The sequence below is a fragment of the Saprolegnia parasitica genome (assembly GCF_000151545.1).
Source record: "Saprolegnia parasitica CBS 223.65 unplaced genomic scaffold supercont2.38, whole genome shotgun sequence".
NCBI classification, from domain to species: domain Eukaryota; phylum Oomycota; class Saprolegniomycetes; order Saprolegniales; family Saprolegniaceae; genus Saprolegnia; species Saprolegnia parasitica.
The window spans coordinates 71,781-86,590 of NW_012156432.1; the positions used below are offsets into that span (position 1 = coordinate 71,781).

Here is a 14,810-nt window from a genome sequence, read left to right on the forward strand (position 1 = left end):
GATAACCTCTCGTAAAACCGACAAGATGAACCGGTACGAGATCCTCGACCGGCTCGGCGACGGCGCGTACGGTGAGGTGCTCAAGGCGCGGAGCCTCAAGACGAACGAGGTCGTCGCGATCAAGCGGCTCAAGACGCTCTTCCCGACGTGGGAGGAGTGTCTCCAGCTGCGCGAGCTCAAGTCGCTCAAGGTGCTCCGGCACGACAACATTATCCAGCTCAAGGAGGTTATTCGCGACAAGGCGCAGCTCTACTTCGTCTTCGAGTACATGGACACGAGCCTCTTTAGCTGGATGCGCGGCCACGGACCGGCAACCAGCGAAGCCCAAGTGCGCAACATCATGGCCCAACTCTTCGCCGGCCTTGCGTACATGCACAAGCACGGCTTCTTCCACCGCGACATCAAGCCCGAGAACTGCCTCCTCGCGTCCGACAAGACGACGCTCAAGATTGCGGACCTCGGGCAGGCACGCGAGATCCGGTCGCGACCACCGTTCACCGACTATGTCTCGACGCGCTGGTACCGCAGTCCCGAGCTGCTCCTGCGTGCGTCGACGTACAACTCGCCGATCGACCTCTGGGCGTGCGGCTGCATCATGGCCGAGCTCTATCTGGGCAAGCCGCTCTTCGCAGGCTCGACCGAGGCCGACCAGATGTGTCGCATCTGCTCCGTCCTGGGTACGCCGACAAAGGAGAGCTGGCCCGAGGGCGTGAGCATGGTGGCCCACATGCAGTTCAAGTAACTACCCACTTTAACCAACTCGACGTATGACGCTGCGCGTAGATTTCCGAAATGCAACGCCGTGCCCCTCAAGCAGCTCATTCCGAACGCGAGCCCTGCCGCGATCCAGCTCCTCGTCGACTTGCTCCAGTACGACTCGGGGCGGCGGCCCACGGCGGCGCAAGCGCTGCAGTACCGCTTCTTTAGCCCCGTCACAACGCGCGCAGAGGCAGCACCACGAGAGGTCAAGGTGCCCTCCCCCGAGAAGCCGGAAAAGTCGGAAGTGAAGCGCCGGTTCTGGGAACCCAAGATCGACGACGAGTGGAAGTACATCCCGCAGCCCGAGAAGACCCATTGCAAGCGCGATGTGTCCGTGCCGACAACGGCGACCGACAATGACGACGACGACGGCATCGTCACCGACACGATGCTCCAGGACCTTCTCGACGAAGTGCTCTGTTAAGAGAGCATGTTGCATGCGAATGGCCCGTCGTTGGAGAGGCTGGTGGCATTGAGATGGAGTACGGTCTAGTTGAGTTTCTTGTAGTTTTCAATCATCCATCGCAGCGATGACGCGAGCGTCTTGATGTCGACCTTGTGGAGGGCGCTATTTCAAAGTAAACACATCGATATACGACACGACGGAGACTACCTGAGCGGCACAACACCAAGGTCGGTGGCCTTGCGGAGCCGCTCAAGCTGCTCACCGGCCCCCGGCGCGTCCATTTTGTTGGCTACGATCAGCGACGGCCGCGACGTAATGTTGGGCGCATACAGCTCGAGCTCGTTTTGCAAATGGTGCAAGTCCGAGAGCGGGTCCCGGCCTTCCGTGCCCGCCGTGTCGAGCACATAGAGCAAGATCTGCGCCACGTATCTTATGCACAGACAGGAGAGGTCTTCGCTGCGTACCTTGGTGCGTTCAATGTGGCGTAAAAAGTCATGGCCCAAGCCCACGTTCTTGTGGGCGCCTTCGATGAGGCCCGGGAGATCGGCGACGCTAAAGCGGAACGTATCGGGGAACTCGACAATGCCCACAAACGGATGCAAGGTCGTGAACGGGTATGGCGCGACCTCGGGCGTCGCGCGCGAGAGCGACCGAAGCAGCGTCGACTTGCCCGCGTTCGGGTACCCGACAAGACCAATGTCGGCGATCGTCTTGAGCTCGAGCTCGAGGTACTGCGATGTACCGGGCTTTCCGAGCACCTTGCCTTCCGGCTACGCAAGGGGTGAGCTTCGGGGCCAACGATGGAAAGGAGGACGGACCATGGTCTTGCGAAGACCGCCATATTGCGTCGTCTTGCCCGTGAGAATGCGACTGCCGAGACCCGGCTTGCCGCCGACAGCGACCGTGTAGTTGGTGCCCGGTGTGTCGAGGTCCACCAACGTCTCCTTGCGGTCGACAATCTCGTAGTCGTCCAAGTCGTCGTTCCAGCGCTCGATCTAGCATGCTCGTCACGACGTACTCGCTTCAACCGCGATGTATTGGTACCCGCTCGACCGTCTTGACGATCGTACCCGGTGGCACAGGCACAATGACGTCCTTGCCGCGACGGCCCGCGCGGTCGTTGGCTACACGCAGGTGAGATGACGCTAGAGACCGAGAGAAGTAGCAGGAAGAGGAGCGTACCCATGCCGTTCCAGCCGTCGCCGCCGTTGAAGTGGTGCGTGGGCTTGTACAGGTTCTGAAGACGGGCGTCGACGCGCAAGATGACGTCGCCGCCGCCGCCACCGTGGCCGCCGTTCGGGCGCTTCATGCCCGCGCCTTCGCCTACGAAGACACGACGCATGAGCAACGCCGTCTTTTCATCTAGGACGCAACGTACTCACAAAGCTCGTGCAGCCGTTGCCACCGTGTCCACCCTTGACGCGCAGGCGGATGCGGTCAATGAACTTGCGCTTCGAGTGCTTGCTCCGGCGAATGCTCACCTTGGCCTTGACCTGTTCTTTGACGTTCTTGTTGCCGATGCTGCCAGGCTCTTGCAGCATCGGATCGTCGTCGTCGTCAAAGTCCATCTCGTCGAGGTCGAGGTCGTCGAAGTCGATGCCATCGTCCTCGTCATAGTCATCCTCGTCGTCCTCATCTTCGTCATCTTCGTCATCGCCATGATGGACAGGGCCCTTGGAGAACGGGCGGAGGAGGCGGGCGCGGGGCGCAAGCACCCGCGGTGCCCAAGCGAGCGCGAACCGATTCAGCATCGTGATCGATTGGAGCAGAAATCGAATCCTTCCGGTGGCAATTGCTCAAAACCCACGTTTCACACATGAATCGAATAAATCACGGTGGTTTTCACATACATTTCCCGCCAGGTTGCATAGTTTAGCGCACGGCCGATGACCAGCCGCGACCTCCCGCACGCGTACCAGTACTACGTCCTCGCCGTGACCGGCCAAGCGGCGCCGACGCCCGCCACCAAGGCCTCGAAGCCTGCAGAAGCGGCCTCGAGCTCTGCTCCAGCGGCGGCGCCGACGACGGACGGCGTGCCACGCATGAAGCTCCGCGACCTGACATGGGCCAACAAGGCGACGTTCAACGCGCTCATGGAGAAGCACTCGTTCATCGTACTCACGGACATTGGCAAGCTCAAGAACATGTATCTCGACCTGCGCAGCGAGATGCAAGCCTTCTTCGAGCGCGAAGACGCAGCGAAAGACGCATGCACGTCGTCGTACATCTACCGGAACGAGACCAAGACGCCCATGTGGTACGCAGGCTACGAGCGATCGAGAGTCCGCGAGTGCTTCCGCGTGCACACGGGCGACATGTCGCGGCTGGTGTGGCCGTCGCCCGCCTTCGAGTCGACGTGGCTGGCGATGGTCCGAATTCTTCTGCAGCCGACGTCGCCGTGCTGATCTTGCTCGCTGTAGATCCAAAAGTGCCAAGCTATTTGCGACCAGAGTCTCTCGCTGACGCTGGGCTACCGCGTTCAGCGTAAGGACGAAGGCGAGGATCTCTCTGTCTGCTATGGCTTGCACTACCCCAACAAGGCAGGGACCGGGCAGTCGGACGGCGAAAACGTCTTCGAGCACGTGGACCCGAGCTTGTACGTGATCGAGCCTGTCACCGACGTGCGCGGCCTCGATGTGTTTGACCAAGCGTCGCAGCGCTGGCTCTGCGCCGAAGACGTCTGCGTGCCCCACGAAGAGCTCGTGCTCTTCTGCGGGAAGGCGCTCGCGCGCGCCACCAACGACCGAGTGCCCGGCACACTCCACCGCGTCACGCGCTACGAGTCAACCATGAACATTCCGCGCTACTGCGTCATTTACGAGCAAAAGTATGCCAACTTCTTCTCGTAAGCAACCCAACGTATGAGTTTGTCATCCATTGCCAGCGTGTCCGAGCCGAATTCGCACCGCAGTCGACTCTTTGGACGATGTGTTGCTTCGAGTCGTACAGGTGCGAGCTTCTCGAGGGTCGGCATCGAGAGAGAATCTTGGCGGCTAAGGTACTGCTGGCTTCGTATACGACTGGCACTGCTCAGTGATTGATACTACTTTATGGCACGGCCCGCCACCGGTGCTGTCTTATCCGCGGTGCATGGTCCAACCTGATGGCTCCAAGACACGACTGGAGACTTCTGCCGCCATCGAGATTGTGAAATCGGTGGTAGCTAGCATTGTGGCGCACCTAGCAGTTGGCACCTCCATGACTATACTCCTCTGTGTCGACACTACAGAGTCGTTTTACATGTCGTGTACACTGCTAAGTGTACGCTGATAAGTTGTCCGTCCCATTTTTGAACCTCCTAACCTCTGACTCCGTCACCGTGGTGGCGCCAACACATGTAGTCGGGTTAGGGTACACTTAGGGTTTGGGCTGCGGCGTGATCGTCGAAACGAAGCCGTTGGTCGCACCAAAGTACTTTTTGTTGGCTTCACGCACGCGGTCCGCCGCGGCCGATGGGTTCATGAGCTCAATGCCCTGGACCGGCGTGAACGCAAGGCTCGAGGCGAGGCCCGACGTGTGCTTGTTGGTGTACGTCGCGGCCTTGAGCTTGAGCTTCGTCTGCTTCTGGGCCTTCTTGATGACGCGGAGCGTGCCGCTGCCTTCCGCGCCGAGCCGTCCGGACGTGATGCCCATCGCGTTGTCGCCATACTCGTCGTTGGCCGCGCCAAAATTTTGCCGGTTGATTTCGCGCCGGACGTCGGTCATCTGCGTGCGCTCCTTCATCTTGCGGTAGCGCTTCCCGCCGCGCTTCCGCCGCGGCTTCTCGTCCGGGCGTGGTAGCGCTTTCTTGGTCTTGGCCTTGTTGGGTGCCTGCCACTTTTCAAACTTGTCGAGCAAGTCGACGTAAAACTGCTGGCCGCAGCTGGACGTGCGGTGCGGCTGGCTGTCGACGCGCGCGGCCAGCGCGACTTTACCAGCAACGACGCGGTTCGCCTTCTTCCGGAGGTCGGGCGGCAGGTTCTGGATGAGCTCGCACCCAAAGAGGATCCCCGTGTGGCGCAGCGTCGAGATACTCGAGAAGCCCGCGAGCACGCGCTTTTGCTGGCCGAGCACTTGGATATTACAGGACGGAATGCGGCTGAGCTCGTCAATACCGCCCGCGATACCAATGAGCTGCGCAGTGATGCGCGTGCCAATGAGCGCCGAGAGGTTGGGCGCCAAAAAGTGCATGCGGCTCTCGACAAACTGGAGGATCTTGGCCTTGTCGCTGTCGAGCGTAATGATCTCGTTGCACGTGTCGTGCAGCATCTGCAAGTCGTCGGACGATAGAAGGACGCCTTTGCCCGACGACCCCGTGAGCTGGATGCTCATGACGGTCGCGCTCGGTACGAGGTCCGTGATGTCGACGAGCGTCATGTCCGTCTCATTGGCAATCCGCGACGCGACGCGTGCGTAGTCCAATGGCGCCGGCACGAGCGTCTCGAGGCCCGGGAACTTCTTGCCGTAGAGCTCAATGAGGAAGCGATGCACGATGATGATCTCGTCGTCGATGCGCACCATGAGGTCGTTGGACGCGACAATGAGCTGGTACTCGGCGCCGTCGAGCGCGTGCGTGGCCTGCGACGTGCCCTGGACCAAGTATGCGTCCACAGACTTGATATGCTCACCGTACGAAGCCTTCTTGCGCAGCTGGGCCACGGCGGCGAGGCCTTGGCCCGAGTTGGCGGCGGCGCGCAGGATGGCGTCGACGTCGGCCTCCTTCTTCGCGGCTTCGGCTGCGTCCGCGTCGTCATCGCCCTCGACGCCCATGTCGTCGTCGTCATGGTGGTCGCTCTCGCTACTGCTGCCACTGAGCTCGTCGAGATCTTCGAGGAACGAATCGGCCAGCGAGCTCATCGTCCACGCCACTGTTTGTTTGGTTTGCACCGAATGATGCCCCCTCCCCCCGGGGTCTACCCAAATTTCATTTCGGCACATGCCGAATTGACGTGGCAAGGCGAGACGCCGTTTCAAAAATGGATGATGCGATCGATGCACAAAGCGTCTTTGTGGCACAGACAATATTTGCCAACTCTACCAACCAATAGCGCAAGTAGGACGATCGCACATGCAGGCATACTCTGTAGTCCGATAGAAACCAGAGACGGCTCGCAACCTGCCCAGCTCGGACGGCTGGCGAAACGAGGACGAGTCTCTTGTACGTGTCGTGCATCTGCTGCGGTCTTGGAGACGGACGGGCATGGACCACTAGAGGCTTCTTCTATCGACAACAGTGATCTCTAACCTCGTGGTGCACCTGGCGTAGTGTGAGGTTGGCACGGCTAGTTGTGAGTCCACATAAACGGAAACATGGCATCGTCCTCCGTCGATCTCCGTCATATCGTACCGCGGTACGCGCCCACGTCATCCCCACCGTCATCTCGAAGATGAACAAGCGTCTCGAGGGTCGCCGTCGACAACGAGGGTGGCTATCGTTGTAGCGGTACCTTAAACATAATGCAACCACACACATACGATTTTGCTTAGACAGACGCTGGATCGCTGCGGCTACGGAGCTCGAAGAGCTGAATCTTTGCTTCAGCGTGGCATGCGTCCAGAAGCGGCGACGAGAGACGCGTGACCGTAAAGGTCGGCGCACAGGAGGCCCAGAAGGTCCCGAGGTCGCGCCGCCGCTGCTCAAAGCAGATGAGGATACGCGTTGCTGGCGATGAGAGAGCGCGCAGCGTCTCTTGAAGCGCGTCGAAGTACGTTTCGTTGTACACGACGTCAGCAGCGACAATGTAATCGCATGCACGATGGGCGATGGCCTTGAGGCCCGCGCCGTGTCGACCCCATACGAGCTCGACCGCTTGAATCGCATCGCACTGGGTCGTGTTGGCAGCGATCGCAGCATTCGTGTACGGCAGCACATCGCTCATGTCGGTCGCAACGACGTTAGCGCCAAGACGCGCCGCGATGATACCTAGGACACGTCCGTTGGCAGGCGAAAGGGCCGTCGACGACGACGTACTCGGTAGTGCGGTGCCTGCGCCGAGCTCGACCAGGCGTTTGCCTTTCATCGTGCTAGGAGCTATGCATGAGACGGCGTCGCTAGAGCGCAGCGTACATCGAGCCCAGCGTATCGAGGTAGTGGCTCAGGACAACGCCCGCGTCCCAGACCTATGGCGCATGAGCCATGACCTGTTGCAGCCCTGTCGTACCGTGCCACCGACATGCGCAATGTCCTGGAGGATGACAACGCTACCCGCGGCTGCAAACTGGAAGCGCCGTTCGCGGGCGTACGTCAGGCTCGGATCGAGCGTGCTCAGCTCACGCAGTGCTGTCATCGCTGGATCTTGACGTCGATTAGGATATGTCCTTGTTTTCAAACCGCAACTGCGCGGCAGATGCCGCTTTTAACTGCCAACGGCCACGTGGACCGCGTCGGCCGTATCGAGTATATCTTGCGGTGCTAGACGTTCTCACATTAATGATATCGCGATAGAAAACGCGTCGCTTCAAGTACACTGCTGAAAGGGTACCATCCGTCCCTGTGCGACTAACGAGCGGAACAATGTGGCACATGTGCCGAATTTAAGAACTCGAGGTTTGGCATGGCTTCCAAGGCGTACCGTATCGCCGGCTTGACGCTTGTATCTACGCGCACAATTGTAGCACCTTCGCCTCCTCCTTCCCAACGACTAAACCTTAGCAGGTAGCACCCTCGACTGTCATGGCAAAGCAGTGGAAGTGAACGGAAGTCATGATGTCGAATCTGGGACGATGAGCATGCCGAATTTAACAGAATCTGATTCCAGGACTTTTCCTTCTTCTGGCGACAGAACAATCCGAGAAATCCTTTGACTGCAGCATGCGGGACGTCGGCGGCTTCCCATGCGCGGCTGCCTCCGTCTTGGACGTCTCGCCCGACCTTTGGGCCTGCGCGCTAGAGGATGGCATGCAAGTGCTCCATGGACCGCAGCAGGAGCATGTGGTGCTCACGCCGTCGGCGGACGACGTCGATGGGCTCATGCACGTGGCATCGGCGCCGACCGCCTCCGTCGCCCGCTTTAGCCGCCTCAAGTCGTCTGCCGGCACGTACGATGTGGCGCTCGGCTTTGCGAACGGCTTTGTCCGCGTCTTTGGGCAGTCGGGCGTCGAGCTCTTCGCGCTCCATTGCCACCAGGCGCCGATCCTGCGCCTCGAATGGAGCCACCGCCACAGTACAACCAAGGAGCTATGGGTTCTCTACGACGACAAGACGCTTGCGATCATCGAGTGGGAGTCGGACCCGACGCCAAAGCGGTCCTGGCGCAAGTATACGCTGCAAGGCCAGACCGAGATCCTCGCCGTGCTTCCGTGCGCCGAGACGCGGCCGTCGCTCTTCCAGGTGCATGCGCGCGTCGGCCTCCAGAACGCGCTCGCCGTCGGGTGCGACCCCATCATCGGGTTTTACCAAGCCGGCAACGACGCGTCGTCGATCTTGCACATTGCACACATTGCGTCGGCCGTCGCCACGCGGGCGGCTGGCGCCGTCTGGTCGCTCGCCAAGAGCTGGGGCTGGTCGGCCGAGAAATCGACCGCAACCGACGTTGCACCGACACCGCTCGACGTTGCGTCGGAGCTCGGGCTTCCCAGCACGCTGCGGCAAAAGGCGCGGGCTGCTGTCCTCTCGCCCAACGGCCGCCTCGCGCTCGTCCCAGACTCGCTCGGTCGCATCCTGCTTCTCGATACGTCGACCATGCTCCTCTTGCGGCTCTGGAAAGGGTCGGTCTCCTCTATCTCTATCAAGTAGACGCTATAATGCATGTGGTAGGTACCGCGATGCGCAGGTGGGCTGGATGACGATGGACTCGCCTTCGGACGTTCCGGGGCTCTACATGGTGTTCTATTCGGCGCGACGGGGGTTCGTCGAAGTGTGGCGCGCCCGCCACGGCCCGCGTGTGCTCTGCGTGCCCGTCGGAGTGCACGCGACGCTGCAGCTGTGCACACTCGTGCTGAGCCCGACGCACGCGTCTTGCGTCCTCGTCGTCGAGACCGCGTCCGGCACCTCGCGCGTCCAAGCCGTCGACTTGGACGCGGCGAGCAAGACGTCGATTCTCAAATACTTTAGCATGGTAATGTCGATCGATCGCATCGATGGCTGCTCATGGGATGTACTAGGATCTCCGGCAAGAGGAGGTGTTCCACCTGCACCAACTGCTCGACAGCCTCCACGCGCTTCGGGAGGTGCCTGTCCCAAACGAGAAGACGGTGCAGATTCTTGCCCAGATCCCGCAGCTCACGACGGCCGCCGGTATCGACGCTGTCGTCGACGCGCTGCATACATCGACCATGGCGCACCTCGGCGGTGACTTTCACAGCGATGCCCTTGCCGCCCTCGTGTCGGTACGCGCCACTCGACGTTGTACTTTAGTCGTATGTATCCCCTATGTAGGTTGCGCACTCCGTGGTCCTCGGCGCGAATCCGTCCTTGGAGCAGCTGCGCGCGGTCTTCCTCCTTGAATGGAAGCAGCACATCCTCCGCGCGTACGGGCAGCTGCGCGACGAGGCGACCGCCAGACGATCGGCGCCGTCCTTGTTTGATGACGACCCGGTGCGGGCGACGCTCGAGCAGTGGCAGACGTGCCTCGCGCGCGCACGGACGTCGGCGGCGTCCCCGCTTCCGTCCTCCAATGCACAAGAGCTTTCGTGCCTGGCGTTTCTCGACACCTTTGCACCGCCGCTGCGCAGCACGAGCGAGTCCCCTGAGACCGAGCGCCGTCTGTACCTGTTGCTGCAGCGTAAATTCCGGGGCGACCTGAGCTTTGCCGACTGTTTGGACCAAGTCCACGCGCTCCTGGCGCGTCCTCTGCTTCGGATTGCCAATGTGAAGCGCGGCGCGTGGCTAAGCTTTTGCTTTGGCCCGCTGGAGACGACGGTCTTTGCTGTCACGGTACGCTCTGCGCGTTGCGATCGCGCTGACGTGTTGGTGTCGATACTAGAACGTCATGGCCATTCACTCGGGCCTGCGCCTCAACACAAGCGACATGTCGCTGTACACGGAGATGTTTCTGAACTGGTTCTTTGGTCTCCCGGTGGAAAGGGTCCTCGCGATGACGAGCACGACCGCGTCGTCGCCGCTCCAGCGCTGGCTCGAGCCTTGGATCCACGCCAGCTCGTACCCGCACGTGCTTAAAGACAGCGATGCCTTCACGCTTCCCGGTGCGCGCGGCTCCTGCGTTCCGAAGACTCAATGTTCTGATGGATAGAGCTCTCACCGCCGCTGCGCAGCGTGTTTAACGCGTGTCGGAAAAGCGACAAGCTCGTGCACGTCTACGTCCTCACCCACCACTTGGACGTGGGGACACGTGCGCACGCACAGGCACTACAAGAGTCGACGCTCGGGCAGATTAGCGTCCTCGGCGCGGGCCTGCGCTGGCGGGTCTTGCAGCACTGCCTCCACAAGGTCCTGTACCTCACGTGCCTCCTGCGCCTTCCCGGCAAACTTTCCATCGTACGCACCCTCGCTCGCTGTGCACGAGCAACGGATTGTCATAGGACGCTGTCGAGAGTGTGGACGAGCTGCTGCGGGCGATTGCAATCTGCCAGCTCCAGCAAGCCCCCGACGTACGACCATGATTCGTCCGGCGTTTGTAACTGGTGCGTCTAGGCGGGCGACGCGCCAATCGTGTGCTACGACAGCGGCGAGGCGTGGATGACGGCATGGCAGGCGCAGCTCGAGGCATCCTCGTCACGGCGCCTCGTCGCCTCGGTGCTTCAGAGCTTTCGCCAGCTGCAGCACGCTGACTCTCTCGCTTGCTGCCGGGCCACAGTGCTCTTCTCGGCGTGGAACGCGGACCGGTCGCAAATGTCCTATTTGGAGCTCGCGCTCGACGAAGTCGAGGCGGTGACCGTGCCATCGACCAAGGTCGCGCTGGTGGCGCACGTCTGGGAAACGTATGTCCGGACGCACGTGGCGTCGATCTTGGCCTATTGGGTCGACGTCGCGTCGGGCCGCAGTGTCTCCAAGGGCCTGCAGCCATCGATTGCGCGCCAGTTTCTCCACCTCGTCCGACAGCTCTTGGATCTCGTTGCAGTCGCGACGACGACCTTATCACGTAGTTGCATGTTGCGGACCCACGAATCGTTTTTCATTGCCCTGTAGGGGATTTTCTCGACGACGACGAGGAAGCGCTTTTGACGTCACAGCTCGTCGAGCAGATTGCGTGGACGGGCTCGGACACGGACGTGTTGAGCCTCTTTGGCGCTGCGTGGCCACCTCGGTACACGCATGCGACGCTCGCGACAAGCGTATCGCGCATCGACGGTGTGCCCACAACCAGCGTACAGCTGCACTGCCAGTTGCTCTCGGTCCTTGACGCCTTCTCGGCGGTGCCCGACGCTGCGGTGCCGCTGCAAACGCTCTTTGGTGCGCCACAGCTGCTCTGTGCACCCGACGGCTTGACGACGCCACCGCCGATCGATGCGGCTGGCGCCTCGGCCTTGACAGCCGCGCGGTACCAGGTACCCCATATATTCGATGCGTGCACCAATACCATGGCTCGTAGTTTGTGCTGCGCCTGCTGCAGTCGGATGTCGCGGTCGGCTTTAACGTGGCGACGACGTTTTACCTGCCGCTGGACGCGATCAAGCAAGACCACGCGGTGTTTCTGTACGAGAGTGGCCTCGACAGCCACGCCGAAGAGCTCCTCGGGAAGCTCACGCTGTCGCCCAGCGTCTGCAGGCGCCTCGGGTGCATTGCGCGAACGCGCGTGGCGCTTGTCTTGTCGCGCATGCGCAGTCGCCCCGAGTACGCAGCTTTGATGACCCGCATGCCGGCCGACGTGTGCACGTGGGTGTGCTCGCCGTCCCCGCCGTTCCCGCCCGGTGCGTCGACGGAATCGAGGTAGTAACTGACAGGACTCTACTTGCGTAGACAACGCGGTCATCGAGCGCGACGCAACGCCGTCGATTAGCGCCACGTACTTTTTACTCATGCAGTGTCTGCAGTGGTTTCCAGCGCCGTCGATGGAGCACACCAAGGCGACGGGCATGCTCGGCCTCGTCAAGAGCCTCCTCGACCAGCTCAAGCAGGAACGGCAGACGACGACGGCCGCTGCAAGGATGCGAGGCAACCAGTGATAATGTCATTAGTGGCTTTGTGCTTTCGTGTTGTCTATTGAGTCGAGCGGAAGGAGCTTGGCGATCGTGCAGCATTTTATTCCAAAATTGGAGCGTATGATGGGTCAAAAACAAATATTTCTACCAATCCCGTGCCGTGTTTGCGCCGTGACCGCCCGGCGAGGCAGGGTCGAGGCCAAGTTTCGTCCGAAAAACGAAAACGCTGAAAGCTTGCACACGTGTAGAATGGACTGTAGAGAGCGTGAAATGCTATCCCGCGTCGTCGTGCGAGGCGTACAGCAAGAGATATAGACCCTCGAGTATTTAGATTTGGTATACGCCATAAACAACCACATATTGCCATTTTTAACAAGTCCAGCCGCCGACACCAGGCGAATCCATCGTCGATCACGTTCTGAAAAAAAGTCACGCAAACATAGCACGTTGGTATAGAACACTTTGGAGAGCACAAAACGCTACGCCGCGTCATCGTGCGAGGCCTAGAGCAAAAGTTATGGGCTCTCCCATATTCATTTTTGGTACACGCCATAAGTAGTCATATATTGCCATTTTTAATTGGATCAGCTGCCGATGTGTGGCGCCCGTATCGCCAAACGCGGTCCGAAAATGAAATCCCTCACACTTGCAACAACGATAACAAGCACTTTGAGGAGCACAAAACGCTACGCCGAGTCGTCGTGCGAGGCGTACAACCAGGTAATTATGGCGTAAAACATATATAGCCACAAGTAGCCACGTTTTGTGGCCTCGATCAAGCAACTCCTCTCAGCGTTCATGTGTGAAAGCAAAAACGGACTTTCGCATTGCCCCACGCAAGGTCTCTGATGCTATTATACATCTAGCCCATGAGGCCCGAGTTTCGCAAGCATGCCTCCACATTATATCAGCAAGACTGTCATAGCGACCGAGTATGCGCCCGGTATGTCAAGTCGGCGTGAACGGCCCACCGTATTCATTTCGAGCTCTCGCTCGCTTGCTAGTAAGTACTGTCGATAGGTAGAAAAGCCATACTATAGATATTGTCCACACGAGCCGACATAAATGTACCAAACATTGCGTGCATTTAGCTTAGTGGATCGAAAACTTTTCAAAAAACTTGTGCGGGCCGTGGGTCCACTCAAAGTCGACGTCGAGGAAGCGCGGGTTGAGCGCATTGCGACGCACGGCCCAGGTGCCCGCGATCGCGTCGCCGGCCTTGACGTGGAAGGGCTTGCTCAGGTGGAAGAACGTCTGCTGCCAGTGCGTCGGCGTCGCCTCGCACCCGGTCGAGAACCAGAGCGGCTGCGGCAGCTTGGTCTCGAACCCAATGTCAAACGAGCTCACAAAGCCGTGGAGAAGACCGTCCTTCGCGACGCGCAGCGCAAACGGCTTCTTAAAGTCGAGCGCGGTGAGCGTGACGCTGGGAATGTCGATCGACTCGACGAGGACACGGTCCGTGAGCACATCCTTGGGGTCGACGACCTCGATGAACGCCTCCTGCGTCACGATGCGGTCGCGCACGGCCGTCATGTCAAAGCCGTACACCGTCTTCCAAAAGCCGAGGCGGTTCGTCGAGTCGGTCACGCCTTGCTAAAACATCGATATTGACATGACAACCTGTCCACATTGACAAGAGACGTACGAGAAACATGGTGGCTTGGTCCGGGAAGAGGAGGCCGCCGGGGGCGAGCCACTTGTCGCGCGCAAAGAGCACCGTGTCGAGCATCGACTCGTACAACAGGTTGTAGCCCATCCACTCCGAGATGATGATGTCCACGTGGTCCACGGGCAACTTGACGAGCTCGACCTTGCCGCGGATGATGGAGATAATGTCACCAAAGCCATTGTCCTTGACGATGCGCTGCGCCGTGACGCCCATGTCACTGCAGTCGATGCCAATGACCTTGGCCGCACCGGCTTGCGCGGCAAACATACTCAGAATGCCCGTGCCGCAGCCCACGTCGAGGACGACCTTGCCAGCAAAGAGCGACTTGTTGTTCAAGATCGCGTCGCGGTAGCTGTCCGTGCGCACCTACGTTTGCATCGATTGTCCATGTCCAACACTTGCGTGGCGTCCGTACCTTGTCGGTGATCATTTCCTTGTGGATGCCAACTTGCGAGTACGAGTCAAAGTAGTACGTATCGTTGTCCTGTTCCTTGGGCTCGACCTTGACGGCCTCATCGTCGTCTGCGAGCGCGCGCACGATCGTGTTGTACTGCGCCAACTGCTCCTTGAGACGGTCGACTTCGCTCTGGAGCGCGGCGTTCTGGGCCTCCATCGACGGCGCGGCGGGCGCCTTGGCATCTTTTTCGTCGTCGTCTTCGCTATCGTCGTCGTTGTCGAGGTCCATGACGCGGCAGAGCATCGGGTCTTCGGGAATGACCGGGATGAGCAGCTCTTCGCCCGCAAGGGCGTCGGCGCCGCGGGCCTGAAGCGCGGCGTTGGCGCTGGCCGCGTCGTGCACGCGCGCAAAGTTGATGAGGCGGACCATGCCGTAGAAGTCGAGCGACAGGTTCGACGCGTGGGCGCGGAAGTCAAAGCCGTGGGCCGTGGCCGCGTGGCTGAGGATCGCATGCAGCTGGTTGTGGCCAAAGTCGCAGAAGAAGCACTTCATGGCCTCAT

At 60.2% G+C, this 14,810-nt stretch overlaps 7 protein-coding genes across 7 annotated transcripts; 3 read left to right on the forward strand and 4 right to left on the reverse strand.

Moving 5' to 3' along the window:
• The first annotated feature begins 4 nt into the window (after positions 1-4).
• Positions 5-1,238, forward strand: SPRG_08466 (CMGC/RCK/MAK protein kinase). The gene is made up of 2 exons (XM_012347711.1): positions 5-738; positions 784-1,238. Exons 1-2 carry the CDS (start codon positions 26-28, stop codon positions 1,181-1,183), a joined length of 1,113 nt encoding a protein of 370 aa, XP_012203101.1. The 5' UTR covers positions 5-25; the 3' UTR covers positions 1,184-1,238.
• Positions 1,215-2,955, reverse strand: SPRG_08467 (obg family GTPase CgtA). Its single transcript, XM_012347712.1, has 7 exons — positions 2,544-2,955; positions 2,348-2,488; positions 2,210-2,289; positions 1,984-2,160; positions 1,630-1,935; positions 1,373-1,581; positions 1,215-1,327 (listed from the first exon to the last, which is right to left on the reverse strand). The coding sequence occupies exons 1-7, from the start codon at positions 2,914-2,916 to the stop codon at positions 1,249-1,251; spliced, it is 1,365 nt and encodes a 454-aa protein (XP_012203102.1). The 5' UTR covers positions 2,917-2,955; the 3' UTR covers positions 1,215-1,248.
• Positions 2,956-3,042: 87 nt separating this feature from the next.
• SPRG_08468 (hypothetical protein) lies at positions 3,043-4,014 on the forward strand (the record flags this gene model as incomplete). The annotated part of the gene is made up of 2 exons (XM_012347713.1): positions 3,043-3,534; positions 3,586-4,014. Exons 1-2 carry the CDS (start codon positions 3,052-3,054, stop codon positions 4,012-4,014), a joined length of 912 nt encoding a protein of 303 aa, XP_012203103.1. The 5' UTR covers positions 3,043-3,051.
• A 424-nt stretch (positions 4,015-4,438) lies between these two features.
• SPRG_08469 (hypothetical protein) lies at positions 4,439-6,026 on the reverse strand. The gene has a single exon (XM_012347714.1). It carries the CDS (start codon positions 5,999-6,001, stop codon positions 4,523-4,525), a length of 1,479 nt encoding a protein of 492 aa, XP_012203104.1. The 5' UTR covers positions 6,002-6,026; the 3' UTR covers positions 4,439-4,522.
• A 601-nt stretch (positions 6,027-6,627) lies between these two features.
• SPRG_08470 (hypothetical protein) lies at positions 6,628-7,444 on the reverse strand (the record flags this gene model as incomplete). The annotated part of the gene is made up of 4 exons (XM_012347715.1): positions 7,306-7,444; positions 7,212-7,264; positions 7,116-7,168; positions 6,628-7,067 (listed from the first exon to the last, which is right to left on the reverse strand). The coding sequence occupies exons 1-4, from the start codon at positions 7,429-7,431 to the stop codon at positions 6,628-6,630; spliced, it is 672 nt and encodes a 223-aa protein (XP_012203105.1). The 5' UTR covers positions 7,432-7,444.
• Positions 7,445-7,955: 511 nt separating this feature from the next.
• On the forward strand, positions 7,956-12,208 carry SPRG_08471 (hypothetical protein; the record flags this gene model as incomplete). Its single annotated transcript, XM_012347716.1, has 11 exons — positions 7,956-8,851; positions 8,901-9,201; positions 9,248-9,472; positions 9,522-10,019; positions 10,069-10,288; positions 10,336-10,580; positions 10,625-10,693; positions 10,737-11,184; positions 11,232-11,590; positions 11,635-11,953; positions 12,003-12,208. 11 exons carry the CDS (start codon positions 7,956-7,958, stop codon positions 12,206-12,208), a joined length of 3,786 nt encoding a protein of 1,261 aa, XP_012203106.1.
• Positions 12,209-13,255: 1,047 nt separating this feature from the next.
• SPRG_08472 (hypothetical protein) lies at positions 13,256-14,810 on the reverse strand. The gene is made up of 3 exons (XM_012347717.1): positions 14,269-14,810; positions 13,830-14,219; positions 13,256-13,777 (listed from the first exon to the last, which is right to left on the reverse strand). Exons 1-3 carry the CDS (start codon positions 14,800-14,802, stop codon positions 13,277-13,279), a joined length of 1,425 nt encoding a protein of 474 aa, XP_012203107.1. The 5' UTR covers positions 14,803-14,810; the 3' UTR covers positions 13,256-13,276.

Coding starts and splice junctions, on each gene's coding strand:
- SPRG_08466 (XM_012347711.1), top strand. CDS start 26: ATGAACCGGTACGAGATCCTCGACCGGCTCGGCGACGGCGCGTACGGT. Junction 739..783: donor GTGGCCCACATGCAGTTCAA/GTAACTACCCAC, acceptor CGCTGCGCGTAG/ATTTCCGAAATGCAACGCCG.
- SPRG_08467 (XM_012347712.1), bottom strand. CDS start 2,916: ATGCTGAATCGGTTCGCGCTCGCTTGGGCACCGCGGGTGCTTGCGCCC. Junction 2,290..2,347: donor CGACGGCTGGAACGGCATGG/GTACGCTCCTCT, acceptor ACCTGCGTGTAG/CCAACGACCGCGCGGGCCGT. Junction 1,328..1,372: donor CTTGGTGTTGTGCCGCTCAG/GTAGTCTCCGTC, acceptor ACTTTGAAATAG/CGCCCTCCACAAGGTCGACA.
- SPRG_08469 (XM_012347714.1), bottom strand. CDS start 6,001: ATGAGCTCGCTGGCCGATTCGTTCCTCGAAGATCTCGACGAGCTCAGT.
- SPRG_08472 (XM_012347717.1), bottom strand. CDS start 14,802: ATGAAGTGCTTCTTCTGCGACTTTGGCCACAACCAGCTGCATGCGATC. Junction 14,220..14,268: donor AGGAAATGATCACCGACAAG/GTACGGACGCCA, acceptor ATGCAAACGTAG/GTGCGCACGGACAGCTACCG. Junction 13,778..13,829: donor ACCAAGCCACCATGTTTCTC/GTACGTCTCTTG, acceptor TCGATGTTTTAG/CAAGGCGTGACCGACTCGAC.